The 17,571-nt window shown below is 50.0% G+C and overlaps 1 protein-coding gene across 1 annotated transcript in view; it reads left to right on the plus strand.

Annotated features, from left to right (window-relative positions):
* The window catches only part of GRM4 (glutamate metabotropic receptor 4), a 175,380-nt gene that overhangs the window by 35,107 nt on the left and 122,702 nt on the right, over window positions 1-17,571 (plus strand). Inside the window, exon 2 of the mRNA XM_074977251.1 lies at window positions 12,864-13,080. Within this exon, the coding sequence (XP_074833352.1) occupies window positions 12,864-13,080 (217 nt within the window). The remainder of the gene's footprint in view (window positions 1-12,863; window positions 13,081-17,571) is intronic.

Below are 17,571 nucleotides of genomic sequence, written 5' to 3' on the forward strand. Positions count from 1 at the left end.
CAACATCCTTTGGGATACCCTGGTGGTGTGTTGGTGGTTTTTTTTTTTAAAATGGAGTTGACATCACGGACTCCACCCCTCCCTCCCCCATCAAAAAAAGGAAAAAAAGAGTCCTCCAAATGAGTCCTGGAAATAAGACCAGTTATTTGACGACTCATAGTCAGGCTGGCAGCCATCAGTCTCTGTGATTCCAGGGGGACTCTTCTCTGGCTGCTGTGGCAGTTGGTCCTGAAATTTCCCTTTAGAACTCCTTTTTTGCAGCTATCAAAGCTCTGGCTAATTGTACCAGGCTCCAATTGATGGTTTAAGTTCAAGGATTTCGTCCCTGCAAACCTCAGCTGGTGGGAATAACACAAAATTGCTGTCTTTGTCTAATTTTCTTCAGTCTGAAATTGTTTCAGTTAAATTGGTGCCTTCCACTGTTATTAAATAAAAACCTTCTATTAGCTCATAAAGTGGCAGTAATGAAATACACTAGAAATCAAGGCACCTTTGCAGTTTGCGTGTCAGGCAGGAGAAACAGCTTTTAAGGTAGATCCATTGATGGGATATTTCACCCACCTCTTCATGCTGAAGATGATTTGCAGGCTCTGGGGTGTCCCACATGCTGTCTAACCCTGAATGTGACTCTTGATGGCATTCCCAAGGCCAAGGGTGTTCTGCAATGATCTTCAGTCTTTTTTTTGATTAAGAGAAGGAGGATCTGATTCTCCATTCATTTGTCCCCAGAGTAAACCAATTGACTTCAGTGCATACTGGCCACACCATGGGGCTGACTCCTCTGACGCTCAGGCCTGATTCTCAGCTACTCCATGTGCTTGAGACAGGAGCAAAGAGAAGGGCAAAATGGGTCTTTGTGCTCACTAGCCATCCCCCCAAAGAGAGAGCATAGCGTCGGAGGTGCTCTGCTTTGCATGGCTTGGGCAGTGAAGAATGATGCACTCCTCCATGCTGTGACCCCAACTCTTCCTCTTCCTATCCTGACATGCTGTCTATGCTAGGAATGGGAATTGGGAGACTGCATCTGTTATGCCAGGAAGGCTCCCTGCTACCAGCATTAGAGGGCTTTGGAATAATGGAACATTGGCTCTGTTGTCTTCAGTAGAATTGCTTGAAGCCCAGCTGGGTATCTGGTAGTGGGTATCTGGTAGTGGTAGTGGTAGCCAGTTGCCCAACATCTTTGTCCTGGACAGCTAGGGGTGGGCAACGGGGTGAGGAGGTGGTTGGGGGTTTTCTTTGTGGAAAAGCTCCTCCATCAAGATCCCGATCTAAAAATGATATGGTAACTGAAAGCTGTAAATTCTCCTTGTATTGCAGCCTCTGCTCTTAAGGGGAAGTGCACGGGTCCCCCCCACCTTTCCTCTGGCTACCTGGGAATAGGGAATTCCATCTCTGCTGAGAAACTGGCAGAGGAAGGGAATCAGCCCTGCCATTCCAGGAGTGGCCCTGCTACGGTGATGCTGGGACAGCAGTTGAGAGGCGTCGGCATTCCATTGCACTGTAAGAGAGACTGGTGTTTTTAGGGTCTCAGGAGGTGCTGCCTGTATTTGAAGTAGAATTCTCTCCCCCCGCTCGCACCCACTTTCATTCTTTCTCTTTTAAAAACCTTAAATTCCCTGTCTACGGTTGCTTTCATGTGTCTAAAAGCACTTTGTCTTTCATCTGCAAAAATAGCTGATGTCGGGAGTTAGGCTATTGTAGAGCAAGAGATCAAAAAGGAGGAGGCAAAAAAAAAGCCCAGGCAGGAGGATTGTTATAAAACAGTCCTTCGGGAACTGCGTTTTGTTCTCCTCCCTCTCACCACTCTAAAGCAGGCTACAGAGGAAAACTCCCTCAGTTTGTTCACTCAGTGTTTGTTTTTTTTTTTTTTTTTTTTAAACAAAGCTGAGAGTTTGTTGCTTGCAGATCAACAGGTATTTCCTAGGCTTGGTTTGGTAACTGGCTACAACAAAATCCACAGACCAAATCCTGCAAAAGGGGGGGCTTGACTCACAGCATTGCCTAAAGGTAGGCAGCAGGGCAGACAGCCACCCCAGGGCAAGGTGGGAAGGGGGGTCTGGCTCTGTGCGCCAGAAGGGGAAGGCCCAAGGATGGAAGGGGCGGGGCCTAGGGCCATCAGTCCTTAGCACCACAATTCAAGCAGAGCTGGGGCCCCCTTTTCTTCCTTCAGGGCCACATTGAGACCCTCAGGGCCTCCTACCCCCTCAGTGGGCCTGGAGCTCGGCATAGCTCTAAACTCAGGTGCAGTCCTGCCCCCATTTCAGCTCTAGCCGTGAGGAGCCTCTGCCCTTCCAGTCGTGAGCTCCTCCCGACTGCCAATGCACCTTAATTTTGAGCCACTGCACCCTTTGCTCTTGCAGTTGTGGGCCACTCACACCGAGCAGCAAGTACGTGCAGCAAATCCTGCTCTGTCTGAGGAGGGAGCCAGGGACGCCCAGGAGCTAGGTGAAGGCTGCTGCAGTTGGTGACGGGAGTCCAGTTTAAATCCAGCTGTGCTGAACTCAGGGGTTATCTTGGGCAGGGCTGCCTCTAATTTTTGGCCATCCAGGGGCAGAATAAATTTATGAGCATTGAGGCACATGCAGATGTGTGCCACCAATAGAAACATACTGCCTGCTGTGGGCGCTCTGCTGCTCAGGTGGGCAGCACCTGAATCTCTCCTGGGGGGGCTTACCCAGTGGCCTGCTTTCAGGGAACCCTGCACTTTTCTTTGCCCATCCATACTCATGTAGAACCTGTCTATGGATCAGGGTTTCTGGGTGCGTGCATGCGTGCATTGGGCATGCCTACAGATGTCTGTGGGTGTCACACTTGCTCAGTTTGTGTCCTCTCACCCGGCCCCTCTGATATGAACTTGCTGTATACTCACAGCTCGGGGAGAGTGCGCCTTTGACACTCTGGTAGGGACTTGCATGTGAAGAACCAGGGTTTTAATCTCCCATAGTGCCGTGGCGGCCCTTGTAATTAGCCATGATTCACCTGGGCTGCAGGCAGTTTCTTACAGGTGCTGTCCCTGCCAGCTCTTTGAGTAAGTCCCTGCTGGCTTTTGCCGCAGCTCATTCAGTTCTTGCAGGAGCTGCGCGCCAGGGCACGCCCACAGATGCTCACCTCTGGATTCAGGCAGTCGTATCTCACATGGGAACTGCATTGGTGTGCACTGGTGTGTATATGGCACGTTGGCACATGCAACTGACACTGCTTGAAGCTGAGACAAGGCAGGTCTTGGCGCTAATGAACATAAAGGAGATTATTCAGTTAAGCGGCTGGACGCAGAGCGACTCAGGCTCTCTGTGGTTCCCAGCTTTGGCAGCCATGGCTTTTCCCAGGAGCTCCTGGCCTGGGAAAGCCAGTCCTGGACTGATGTGTTTTGCAAACCCATTGTGAAACAGGGCTGGTCTAGCCTCCAGGTGGGTGACTTTCAAAGCCTGAGGGTGTAAACTGGAAGCAGTACCAGTTCATCCAGGGCCACCTTTTTCTTTCCTCACCCATGCTCCTGAAGCCTCCCTCTTGGGAAGGGGCTGCTCTGGTTTCCATCTGACTGGGCTTTGATCTGAAGAGACCAAAGCTGAGAAGTGCATCTCTCTGGGGGCCAGGTTCTGTGCATGAGCAAGGCACAATGAATGCCAAGTTGATGAATGGAAGAGGAGACTGATGCTACAGGGAGCAGATGCTGGAAGATTGCAGTGGGGGTGTGGGAAGTGGGAGGCTGGGACCCCAGACTCCGCTGGTCAAACTTATCTGCATCCTTTGACTCTGCGGATATGTGAGCTGTGAGGCTGAGCAGCCCATGGCCGCCAAAGGCCTAGGAATGGGTGAGAGTCAATGGATGAGATAGCAACGAAGGGTCCTGTGGCACCTTACAGACTAACAGAAAAGTTTTGAGCATGAGCTTTCGTGAGCACAGACTCACTTCACCAGATGCTGGTCTTGGAAATCTGCAGGGCCAGGTATAAATAAGCCAGAGCAAGGGTGAGGATAACAAGGCTCAAGCTTCCTTGTGAGGGTTGATAGATTTCCACTCCATACGGTGAAAGGCAGTGCCTTGCATGGTGTCAAGTATCGATGACACTTTCAAAGGAAAGATGAATGGGAGGTTAACCTAAGATGGAAAGAGCTGGCTTCAGTGCCTTCCTTCCACAGACTCCCTGTGTGACCTGGAGCACAAGTCCCCTAGCTGCTCTCTCCAGGGGTAACAGAGCAGTGCGATCTCAGAGGCTATGTGAGATACTCTGATCTGAGCATTATGGGCACCAAGTAGATCTCCTAGAGGCTGGGGATGCTGACAGCCATGAAGTTGCATCTTGGTGGAGCTGGATGAAATTCTTCCCCCAAAACATGTGGTGGGGGTTTTGTGTGTGTGTTTTTGGTTTTGGCCAAAAAAATTTGATTTGGTGCTACTGAAGTGTTTGGCCGACTGGCGTTGGCTTTGCGGAATTGCTCCTTTTGGGAGAGACCAGCAACTATTTGGAGGAGCTGAAGTGTGAGAGCGTCAAAAATGGAGCAATAGAAACATCTGGATTTTTCAGCTTCAGAATGATTTTTGGTCTTGACTTTTCCCTTCCTTTTTATTAAACACCAGGAAAACTTGCTTTGGCCCCAAGTGATTTTTTTTTTTTCCAACTTCACAATGTGGTGGTTTTTTTTTTTTTGGTTTTTTTTTGTTAAAATTGGCTTTTTGACCTTAAATGACCTCCAACACCACCCAATTATTTGGAATGGCCTGCCACCTACTTGGCTGTTTGGGTAGCTGTAGTCCTGGGTACTTGCACGTTGAAACTTCTTCGTTTCCCGCCTGGCTCCCTAACTGCATATTTCTCTTCAGTTTTGGGAGATGTTAAAACGAGGACCTCAAAGGCAGAGTTCAGCAGGGATCTCAGTGGAGCTTGGAAGCTTATGATGAGCTCCAGAAGGTGGGAGCTGCATTCCATCAAGCAGCTGTGGGCCTGGTGAACTGGTGTTGAGCAGAAAGATGGGCAGAGGGTTGGCTTTGCAGTGTCATTCCAGGATTCCCCTGCTAGGGGGTGATCTGAGAGCAGGGACTTCAAAGTTACCAGCTCCCTATCTGCATCTGAGCAGCCCTACTGCTTGTGCACTCTGACACCCTGCATGCAGTCATTGTGAGAACACAAGCTTCACACTAACCCACATGTAAACTCACACGCGCATGCACCCTGTAGCCATTTGCTCCAAGTCACCTTCACAGCTGCCTGTTCCTCATTCATTCCTGCACAGTTATAGGCATGTGGATGCACTTGGTGTGCATGCCCAGACACAAACACACAGGCCTGGTCCAGCACTCATTTTCTCTGTTACTCCCCTCCAGCCGCCTCCTTGCAAAGCGTGCAATGCCTCTTTTGTGGGTGTTGCTTTTGACTGCCCGATTCCACCATCTTCCATGAGAAAAGAAAGCAGAAGAAATGGAGACGGAGAATAAAGCCCTCCCACCCTAAATCCAGTTACAAGACAAGCGCTTCGTTCCCTGAACAGAATTTTAATGACTCCTCTTACACAGATGCACGCTCTCCTGGTCACCAATAGCCAATAAGCAGATCACAGCCTCTTGGAAGGGAGCACAAAGCAGATTGTCACACACACACAATAATCCTATTTGTGCTCTGATAAAGGTTCAGCCCATCTCCTTGCTGCTTGCTTTATTTTGCAGGTAGTTAAAAGAGAAGCCATCACTTTACAAGGGCCTGTTAATATTCTGGGGGAGTCGTGGGTTTGTAACTCTGGCATTACCTTTCGTAGAGAGATGGGGGTGGGGGGAAAAAAAACCAAACAAGAGAAACTGAGATGCAGTGTGAAAGGAACAGAGGGTGGGTGTGGGAACAAACTGGGGTGCAGGGGGAGGATGTCTGCAGGAAATGCAGTGGGGGTGGGGGTGCACTAGCTATGGGATTTGAAAGAAATGAGGATTGTGGGAGCTTTTGTGTACTGCCCCGTACAGGTCACGACAAGAATGCAGGATGCTAGGGTATTCCTCTGCTGGTAGTGGCTGGATGGAGGCCCTCTGCTAGGCTGAAGCCCGGGGATACAGACCCTGCCCTGCCCCCCCAGTGTAAGCCCTGGGTGTGCACTCTAGGCAGATTTTGGGGGAAGCTTTTGCCTCAGCCAGCGCCTGCAGTCCTAGCCCTGCTGTTCCAATGGGCCACCCCCAGCCTGTCTCGGCTGTTTCCCTCTAATGGCTCAGTGAATGCCTTGGGTCTCGGTTTTCATTTACTGGTGACTCAGCCAACAAGTAATTTCTATTCCTCTCTCAAGGACAACATAAATACAAGAAAATAGTAGGCTTGTGCATGCTTGTTGCTGGGAGGGCAGGGTGCCCACTTGAGTGCAGGTTTCTGCTGCCCTTGAGCTCCAGCCAGTGTAGCAATAGGCTTCTTGGAGCCAGGGCGTTTGGTGCCCCCACTGATCACAAGGCTTCCCTAGAGCTCAGACAGGCTACCTCCTGGTAGTAGCCTTGTCCGGAAGGTGGCTTAGAGATTCCTGATATTAAAACACATGGGCAAGGTTGGCTGGTGGGTGGGCACCCTCAGGCATGGGCTTATGTCACACGTTAAGCAGGAGCAAACAGCTTTGTTTGTACCAATAATCGGAGGGGAAGTCTAGTCAAGCTTAGGGCTGACACTAAGGTTGCTTGGTCTTGTAACTTTCCTTATGACGAGCCTAGGACAGGGCTTCTGGGACTCTAACCTGCTCTCTGGGCTTAGGTCAGACTGGCCTATCCTTTCTGCCTCTACTTTTAGGCTGGGGTGGGGGGGTCCCTGATTGCTTGACACAGGTATTCTGGGTCCCTCAGCCTGTGCCAATCTGCCTGCATGCAGCATATGTCCAAGTAGCCCGTGCTGATTGCAGCATTGCTATAACCTCCAGCAGTGTTCTGGGGCTTTTCCCGGGTTAGGGCCAATGTTCCCTCCATTTCCGCCCCCCCGTCCTTGTACAGAATAAAGTTGATGTGCTCTGAGGTATGTGCACCACCAAGAGAAGTATGTGTTGTGGTCTGTGGGCCCTCTGCTAATCAACTGGGAGGCATCTGACTCTTTTGAGTGGCTGCCCTAGTGCTCAGGTTACAGGGAGCACGAGTTGAGTCTCCCTCTTTTGAACTATATGGGCTGGGGACCCAAACAGGGCAAAAGATGGGGTTGTAGCACTGAAAGTGATGGCATTGGTAACCAGTGTTCCCTGTAAGCTGAGCACTTGGGTGGCCACTGAGGAGAGATTCAGGTGCCCCCCAGCTGATCAGCACAATGCACACAGCACCCGCAGTTAGTAGCATGATTGTTATTGGTGGTGCACATCCACACATGCCTTGGTGCACATAACCAAATGTATTCCACCCATGGATGGCTTCTAAAAGGCAAAGATGGGTTTTGGTAGCTCTCCTTTGAGAGCTGGGGTAGCGGTTCTCAATCCATGCTCTAGTGTTGGCTTAGGGGTGCTGTACTGCCAGACCACCTTTCTTAAAAGGCACAAAACATAGCGCCTGATCCTGTGTAGCCACTGAAGACTCCCTAGCAATTAACTTTTTCTTTTGCTACACTAGGAGTGATGCCATCATATCCCTGGTATTGCCTGGACCTGCCATGAGGGCAGGGGACTGAACTTGTGGGCCTCTCGAAGTCCCTTTCAGTTCTAGTATTCTGATTCTGTGGTATCCTGGCAGCCCTCCAGCTTGGGTCACAACATTTCCCCTGGTCTTAAAATCCCTGGAAGTTTTATTTGGGCTCCACTGTTGTTCTTCATTTCCTTCCCTCAAGTGCTGTGCTGTAGTTTTGTCTGCAGTTAAACAGTAGTCGTGTTCCACCCCAGAGATGGCTGCATTTAAATGATGGAGGGAGTGATTCCTGATTGCATTGTCTGCAAAGTGTTTTAGGAAACAAGGTGGGTTAGCAACATAAGCCTGAAGCCAGCAAAACTGTTGATGGGGAAAATGCATTGCCAGGTCAATATTGGATATAGCCTCTATAAGGGAACAGCGAGTTGGAGAGGGGTGAGCAGACTTCATCGTTTAATAGGCCTTTTCCATCTCTAAGATTAATTAATGTCTGCAGAGCATTTTTCATGATGTAAAGTGCTATATAAGTGCTAAGCAGCTCAAAGTCATAAATCATTCTGGCACCATTCATTGCACGACAGCTCTGATTAATTTAAACGGCATATTTATTGCTTTGTTTGGGGAGAATTTCAGAACTTGCACCTATCGGAGGGTGAAGTCAGGGCCTTGTCCCCTGCCTGGGCTCGCGTGGATGGTGGAGAGGCTCTCTAAGGTGGCAGAGCCTTGATATCCTGTTTGGCAGGTGGAGTTCCTCTGGTAGTGTCTGGGATTCGCTGTGTCGTGGCTTCTCATGATATTCTTATCAAAAAAACTAGGCAAATATAATTTAGATGAGGCTCCTATAAGGTGGGTGCATAACTGGCTGGATAACCGTACCCAGAGAGTAGTTCTTAATGGTTCTCAATCCTGCTGGAAAAGTGTAAAAAGTGGGGTTCCTCAGGGGTCTGTGTTAAGACCGGTTCTGTTCAATGTCTTCATCAATGATTTAGATATGGGCATAGAAAGCACACTTATTCAGTTTGCAGATGATACCAAGTTGGGAGGGGTTGCGACTACTTTGGAGGATAGGGTCATAATTCAAAATGATCTGGATAAATTGGAGAAATGGTCTGAGGTAAACAGGGTGAAGTTTAATAAGGACATTGCAAAGTGCTCCACTTAGGAAGGAACAATCTGTTTCACACATACAGAATGGGGAGAGACTGTTTAGAAATGACTACTACAGAAAGGGATCTAGGGATTATAGTGGACCACAAGCTAAATATGGTCAAAAGAGTGATGCTGTTGCAAAAAAAAGCAAACGTGATTCTGGGATGCATTAACAGGTGTGTTGTGAATAAGACACGAGAAGTCATTCTTCCACTCTGCTCTGCGCTGGTTAGGCCTCAGCTGGAGTATTGTGTCCAGTTCTGGGCACCGCACTTCAAAAAAGATATGGAGAAACTAGAGAGGGTCCAGAAAAGAGAGACAGGAATGATTAAAGGTCTAGAGAATGTGATCTATGAAAAAAGGTTGCAAGAATTGGGCTCGTTTAGTTTGGAAAAGAGAAGATTGAGGGGAGACATGACAGCGGTTTTCAGGTATCTAAAAGGGAGTCATAAGGAGGAAGGAGAAAACTCGTTCTTCTTGGCCTCTGAGGATAGAACAAGAGGCAATGGGCTTAAACTGCAGCAAGGGAGGTTTAGGTTGGGCATTAGGAAAAAGTTCCGAACTGTCAGGGTGGTCAAACAGTGGAATAAATTACCAAGGGAGGTTGTGGAATCTCCATCGCTAGAGATATTTAAGGACAGGTTAGATAGTACTTGGTCCTGCCATTGGGGCAGGGGGCTGGACACGATGGCCTCTTGAGGTCCCTTCCAGTCCTAGTGTTCTATGATTATCCTGGTTGTCTCATTAGCTACCTCTGGTCTTAATCCTATTCCTGGCTTTTTCTGTTGGTTGTCCCAAGCAATCAGTTGATTTCTGGGCTCTGTGCCATTTCTTCTACAGATGGGGTGGGACTATTATGGCTGACTTTGCTCAACTTCCCCAGAATTCAAATAGTCTGCCGCCACCCTGGTCCCCTGGCTCTTTACTTGGTTGTCTCTCCCATATTTAGAGCATGTCTTCACTATGGGGAAGATCAGCCCAGTCAGGGTAAATCTTCTGGGGTTCAATTTTGTGTATTTAGTTCAATTTCACACATCCCCACAATCTGGGGTCAGCAGTTGACCCCTGTACTCCTCAGTATCAAAAGGAGTAAGGGAAGGTGATGGGAGTTTCTCCCATAGCTGGAACTGCATATCTACAATCGACTTTAATTCAAGCCAGGTCTACACTGGACATTAATCTTTGTGATTTCTCCCTTCCCCTGAGAGGGAGCTGCTGTTCTCGTGGAGTCATTGTTCAGAAGCCAAATGGATGGATCTCCTCCTGTCCTTGTCTCTCTTGGGTTGTCCCAAGTTATCAGCCCACCCCAGTTCCTTTTTGGCACCTCTCTTTCTCTGAGCACGGGCCAATATCATCTCATTGGGAGGAGCCTTTTTGGGGGCTTTTCTGGTCATGAGCTGGTGCTGGGGATAGACTATGAAGGGTGGGCCTCTGCTGTCTGAGTTTGAGCTCTTGCTTCCAAATCTTGTTGGAGGACAAACAGTCCTAAGCTTGACTGACAAATAATACTTGTGTGCAGAGAGTGGGCAGATGAGCACATTGGCCTGGCAGCCCAATCTCAGAACATACTATACGTGGAAAACTGGAAAAGGCGGGGAAGGAATTGGAGGAGAGGTTAGCCTCCCTCTGCCAGCCAGATGCAGAGCTCCTGTACTACTCCACACGCAATCAAAGAGACTTCTTGATAGCTCAGTTGCTCTGTGGTTTCCTGCCCCTCTTCTGGGAGTTCAGGGCTGCCCCCTTTGAAGATCAACATAATTAGGCTTGAGGAGGAGAGGCTGGCTGGTGGTGGTGGTGGTGGGGAACTGCAGCCAAGGGAACAAACGCTGGGAGATAAAAAGAGGGAGAAATTAAAGCATCACAGAAGCATTTTGCTGTCCATTTAGGCAGCATCGAAGCCAGCTGACACAAGCCCTTGAGTTTCCCTGTTTAGTGTTGTGCCTGGGAGAGAGGCTTAGAATTGATCTAAATTGGTTGTGCTCTCAGCTTTTTCTGCTTGTATTTTTTTAGGGAGAAGGTTGGTTTATTTTATTTCTTGGAGAGGTTCAAGAGTATCACTTGTCTGCTCAGCTCTGTCGCAAAGACAAACTCTTCTGGGATAAAATGCAAAGCAGCTCAGCAGTGTTCCCTCCCCAGCCCAGCTCTGTGTGATCAAACCAATTCTATTACTCAGGGACTGAGCAGGATGAAAATGTCCCCTATCCCTTTGTTTCCTCTCTTAGGCTCCCCAGTGAGGGAAGCTGACTTGATCTGAGATCGTGGGCAAGAATCAAAGCCCCTGGTTGGCAAAAAGCCCTGGCCCTGGGAACCCATATCTTTTTTCATCTTCCGGAGCTCTGTTTTCTACTCCTGTTGTTGGTCTCCAGCTGATTGTTTGCAAAACAAAGAATCATAGATGTGACAGGTGGGAAGGGAACTACAGAAGTTGTCAGGTCCAACCTCCTCTGCCAGAGGACCAAGTCAAATCTAGACCATCCCTGACAAGTGCTTATCCAATGTGTTCTTAGAAATCTCCAGTGGTGGTGGTCCACAACTTCTCCTAGGAAGGGGACATGGGATGGAGATTAGATGCAGAAGGGAGCTCAGAGTAGGGGACTGGGGTGCAGGAGAGGGTGTGGGCTCTGAGAGGGTTTGTGTGAAGAAGGGGTTGTGACCTGGGGCAGGGTATTGGGGTGTGGGCGTGGGTGCAGGAGAGGATTCTGGCCTGGGGAGGTTTGCAGGACAGGGTGTAGGGTCTGGGAGAGAGTTGTGACCCAAGGCAGCAGGGGTGGAGGTACAGAGGATTTGAGTGGTGACTTGGGTAAGGCATCAGGGTGTGGAAAGGGACAGGGTGTCAGAGGCAGGGTCTGGCTGGGAGGTGCTCACTTACGTGGCTCTTGGCCAGCAGCCCCAGGCTGCTCAAAGCAGCTGGCTACTCCATGTGCCAGGAGTGGGGTGGAGAAACTTCACGCCAATGGGAGCTGAGAAATGGAGCTGGGGGCGGGGGCAGCGCATGTAGCTGCCTTCCCTGTGCATGGTGCAGAGAGGCACCTGGAGCAACCAGACACTTTGAGTGGTATGGGGCTGCTCCCTGCTGGATTCAAAGATTTGGAGGGCTGGATCTTCCCTGTGGGCCATATCTTGCCCCTCTGCTTTAGTGGCACTTACCCTTACCCATGTCTAGGCCCAGGCAAAACCCTCTCGCCCTGAGCAACTTGCCCCCGGTCAAGGGGAATGCTCAGCACCCCAACACCCTGTTGAAGTTGGGACTCAAGGCATCCATCCTGCTTGCCCAAACATGGATCCAGGGTGGCAGAGAGCTCTGGCCTTTGGCTCAGTCCAACACCCGTCTAATGGTTCCCAAGAGCCTCCTTTTGGATCCTGGTTCATATAGTGAAGCTTGAGTCTGGCTTAGTTCTACCTTATCCAATTATTTCACTAAAAGTTTACTAACCAGTCCTAATGTACTGTAACTAAACTATCTAACCAATCAGACCCCCACCACCTTAATTGATTGACACCTAGCAAAATTAATTATACAGCAGACAGAAACAATTAAAAAAAATCACAGACGTGGGAACCATAATGATAGAACAAAGGAGGAATGAGGATTTCTGAACCCCAACTTAAGTAGTTTCTTGCTAGATGAAATACTGTCAAACTCAGGTTTTGGGTTTTTTTTAATCTTAAGATTTTGTCTCTTTATCAGGGGATATTATTTGGCACTGATGAGGAGTACAGTGTCCAGTTTTGGGCCCCCCAGCATAGAAGGGTTGTGGATGCATTGGAGAGGGCCCAATGGAGGGCAACCAGGATGATTAGGAGGCTGGAACACATGACCTAGGAGGTGGTTGAGAGATTTGGGTTATTTAGTTTGCAGAAGAGAAGAGTGTGTGTGTGTGTGTGTGTGTGTGTGTGTGTGTGTTGGGGGTGATTTGACAGGGGCTCTAAAGAGGATGGTGAGCGGCTTAATGTAGATAGAACGTCAGTATGTGACTTTCTGCTTTTCAGGTAATGGCTGCTGTGTTTTCAGCCTGCCTGCAGATGAAGGCCGTAAGCTTTTGGCCTTCCAATACAACTACAGAAAAAGGCTTTATCTGTACAATCTGAGTGAGGCAGTTGTGATGTGCTCTTCCATTTCTCTTTATTGGTGACCTCTCTCCCCTTGCTCCTGCAGATACCCCAGATAAGCTACGCTTCCACTGCCCCTGACTTGAGCGACAACAGCCGGTACGATTTCTTCTCCCGCGTTGTGCCCTCTGACACCTACCAGGCCCAGGCCATGGTGGACATTGTCAAGGAGCTCAAGTGGAATTACGTCTCCACCTTAGCCTCCGAGGGAAGCTACGGCGAGAGCGGGGTGGAGGCTTTCATCCAGAAGTCCAGGGAGGATGGTGAGTGAACTTCTTGCTGAGATACAGGTTGTGGCGGTTAAAAGGGTGTCTGGGAGTGGAATACAGCTGGATTGTGGGGCAAGCTGCATTTTGGGTCACAGTGTCTGCTGCCATTCCAGGAAGTGATTATAGCTGAGTTTGTGTGGTCTTCAGCTTGAATGGCAGCATCTTCAACTTGGAAGCTGTAGGACATGGGTTCTAGGCTCCCCTCTAGTATCTCACCCCTGTTGATCTGTCCATGCTGTTTGATATATCAAGCAGATGAAGGATGGCCCTCTTTGGCTGGCTGGCATAGAAAATGGCAAAGTCTGGAAGGGAAAGGTCTGGACTTTATGACTCATCTTGGGTATTAAGGATCATCACAGAGACGCTTGTTGTCCAATGCAAGTGAGGCTTGTTCTGTTGTGGTAACAGCCGCCCATTGGCATGCGCTGCATTAGTCAGTGCTCCTGCTGTGTTGTTGGCAGGGCCGAACTGGCAAGGACCTGTTGATGTCTGACGATTGTGTTGCAGTTTTCCACAGCCCATCCGTGGCAGCGGAGGTTTGGCTGCTCCTGTGGGGAGCACATGTGGAAATGTGACACACAGCTCTGACTACATGGGCAGTCACACAGTTTAACTGGAAGAGTTCAGCCTCAGTCGTGATGCACTCTGGGGGGACAAGGGGGTGGCGTGTGACCGAAGCATTATCAAGAGATGCTGGTGTGTGGCACAGGGCCGGTGAAGAGGTGGGCCATAGGGACCAACCAGCCTGGAATGGGCTAAGAACATCTGGTGGAGGGAGGAAACGGTTTGTGGAATGAGACCGATCCTGGTGTCTTTGCTTGCTCAGGATTGGGCCCACTTGGAGTTTTGCTTGAACGGGTGGGGCAGGGGGGTTGTCCCTTTTGGTTCTGCTGTTTCTTCCTTCCCTGCACTGACGCTCCACGTAGCCTAACCAGTGACTTCCCCATGTCCTGCTAATGTCTCTGTATACGTTCTTTTGACCCATCAACCGTATTGTAATTGCTTATTCCTGAGGCCCACGTAGTGGCCAAGTGCTCTGTGTCAGTGACGCCCTGCAGCTGGCATCCCACGGTGAATCTCGCCTGTCACAGTTTGCAGTCACAGCTACAGTAGGTGGACATGTGGCAGTTTGTGGCTGAAACTCTGTGCTCCTTTTGAAACTCCATGGAGCGCAGTGCACTGCTGTATGTGGGGGCTTAGAGTGAGCATGGGGAAGGCCAGGGCTGACGGCCCCAAAACCAGCCCCTTCTGCTCTTGGCCCCATCCCTTTCAGGGCAAAGAGCTGGGCTCCCCTCCCACCACATTCCCCATCCTGCAGCACCTCTGAGTGTCCCTGATGGCTGGGACCCGACAGTTGGGTTCTGCCCGCGCAGTCCCTGTGAGAGAAGGGGAACTCTAGCAGTCCAGGGGGATAGAAACAGTGCAAGCTGAGGATGAAAGGACAGCTCTCGCCCTAGAGTGGAGGTAGGTCAACTTATGCAGGCTGTAGGGCCAGCACCAAAATGTCCCCTGCCCTGGCTGGGGGAGAGGAACCATCCATGCTCCTGGGAATAGGGATTGCAAGTCTCCTACTGAGTCCTTCATGGTCCTTCCCCCACACCCCACTACAGAGAGGCCCCGATCCTGGCTTGGAGGCCCCGCTGTCTGGCAGGGGGATGGGGCTATTTTGTCCTGGTTCACTTGCTTTTGTTGTGAGCGTCTCTTCTCCAGGCAGGTCTATAGGCCCCAGCTTGTTCCTGGGCACCAGGGTTCTCTGTACGCTGAGTGCTTGGGCAGCTCCCCCAGGAGAGATTCAGGTGCTGCCCAGCTCATTAGCAGAGCGTTACAGCTGGCAGCATGTGCGGCTAGCGGTGGTGCACATCCACACATATAACAACAAAACTTATTCTTCCCATGGATGGGAAAATATTAGAGGGAGCCCTGCTGGGCACTGCAGCGACCAGTAGTGGCCATGTCCCTCCCTGGCACAAAGCGAGGGTAGTGTCGGGGGCACACAACCCATCTGCAGCTGTTTAGCTGCTGCGAGTGGCGAGGAATACCTTGCTCCTTCTCCTGCTCTGATGCCCTTTGGCTCCAGGGGGGTGTAAGTGCTGTTTGTGTCACTGGGGATAGTCCCTGTGGGGGGAGAGTTGCAAGTATGTCGTAAGGCAGCCAGGCACCTGCGCGGCTGATGCCATGGGATCCACAGCATGGGGCAGAATCGCCCTCGCGTGGAGCATTGCATCCCCCCACGTTCACGCTGAACTCTCCTTCCAGCTAAGTATTTCCCTGTAGCAGCACCCTCCTCCCCGCCACCTCAGTGCCCTTGGGCAAAGTCCTCCCGGAACCCATTGTTCACTAGTTGCGGCGGTGCCCGTCTGCTCAATGGAATGCCATGTTTCCACCATCTGTAGCCACGGCGAAAGAAAAGACACGCGGCGGGGAGAGAGGGGGCGGGATAGAGGGAGAAGCAAGAGGCGCCCCTCTCCAAATTGAAATCTGAATGGAATGGCTGCGGGCTGCTGCTGACTTTCCCCCTCTGCAGCCTAATCCTTCAGTGAGATTGAAGACGTCTTTGGCCCCACATGATATCGATTCATTCCCTGAAATATAAATCCTCCTTTTTGCAGGCTGGCAATGAGTGGCTGCAGCTGCCGGGGGTGGGAGTGGAAAAAAATGCTTCTGGACCAGCAATGAACCATGCCCGACGTAAATTTCAAAGCCTTGATTAAGAGTCGCTCTGTGTGAGCTGCGCTGCCTGTTGCTCTGAAAGGCCAGTGAGAAGGGGGATAAGATGCTGAGAGGGAATGCTAGGGGACTGGGTTGAAACTGTCTACAAAAGCAAGGCAGCCTTTGGTAGTTTTATCCGCGGGTAGTGTGTGATCCAGGCCAGGACTCGGAGGGGAGCTGGTGCTGGAGCCTGAAATAGCAAAGGCTTTCTCATCTGACTTCCTGCGCAGCATGGGTCAGAATTCCATCTGCCGATTCCTCCTCCCAGCCTAACGGCTTGTGGTTGAGCCAGAGATTTCATGTGACAAATTTCACTCTGAAGCATCCCATTATACCCGGCTTAAATACCCAGAGGAAGTTCCTTTGAACCTCTTCCTAACAAATAACTGCTTTTAAAAATGGGGTTTAATAATCAGTAATTGTGTCTCGTGAATGCCTTTATCTCCATTTCACACATGGGAAAACTGAGGCATGGATCAATGACAATGTGTGTCCATGGCCGAGTAAGGAACAGAATGTAGCTGTCTTGCTGGGCCCAAAGGATAGACCAGGGGTCAGCAACCCCCAGCACAGGTGCCAAGAGTGGCACGTGAGCTGATTTTATTGGCATGTGAGGCGGGGGCTCAGCCCCTCCTCTCCTTCCCCATGCAGGTGGGAGCTTGCTCAAAGCCAGGCTGCCTGTGGATTAGCAAAAGACCAGCTAGTGCAGCCAATGACCACCTAAATGGTAAAGTTCTGCCGCTTTATTAATGAATTCATTGTCGGTAGGACTATGAGTGACTTTAAAAAGCGTCACCGGCACTCTGACTGTGTATGGAGATCAAGAGGTCAAATTTTGGCCCTCTGCTTGGAAAGGTTACTGACGCCTAGGACAAACCATGCTTCCTCCTCCCTCCCAAGATGGCAAAAGCTTTGAGTCAGGGACCATCTTTGCGTTCTGTGCTCATACCACATGTAGTGCACTAGGGCCTTAGCTCATGTGGTCAGCTCCTAGTTGCTCCTTCGGGAGTCCCTTTTTTTTTTTTTTTTTTTCACTGTCCAATGCATCTTCTGCTCTGATTTACGCTCCTGTACAGCCTAGCTGACCTGGGAAAAGTCAGCAAATACTTTATCTTGAGGTAAAATATTGTTTGCATGTGATTGACAGCCTGAAAACAGCTGGGGCATCTTTGTTGGTGACTAAGCACCAGCATTCTGACCAGAAACAAGGTGTATGTTTTTAACCACGAGAGCAATTAGCTACCAGAAAAATTCACTCAGGTTCCTGGTGCATGCTACATCCCTAGTGACTTTAGAATCGCTTGGTAAGAGCTGCTGTTGGAACTCTTTTGAGGCAGCTCTATGCACAAGATCAGACTGGAAAACCACCAGGGCCCCTCCTGTTCTTGGCTTCTGAGTCAACCCACAGTGGTTTCTGGACTCTAGTGTCATCCAGCTGCAGTTCTGAATACATGAGCTAAGAAAGAAAGTTGCTGTGTGTACTGAGATTTGCTATAAGGTGGGGCTTTTCTGTGCCCCAGCCAGTGAGTCCATTTAAATGCCCTCTGCCTTCCCAGACCAGTCACCATGTGGGTGAAGACTTTTTAAAATAAATGCTACCAGCTGTTAACAGAAAATAAAGTTGGCACTGTTGCTTGGTGCACCTGGTTCAGTGGCATTCTCCCTGCAGGCAGGAGCTTTAACTTGTCTGTAGACTTTGGACAGCTTGAAATTCTGTGCTCAGCAGAACTCTTGGCAAGAATTTGTCGGGAATCGGAAAGCATTTGGCTGACACGT

Source organism: Carettochelys insculpta, chromosome 26 (assembly GCF_033958435.1).
Source record: "Carettochelys insculpta isolate YL-2023 chromosome 26, ASM3395843v1, whole genome shotgun sequence".
Classification (NCBI taxonomy): Eukaryota; Metazoa; Chordata; order Testudines; family Carettochelyidae; genus Carettochelys; species Carettochelys insculpta.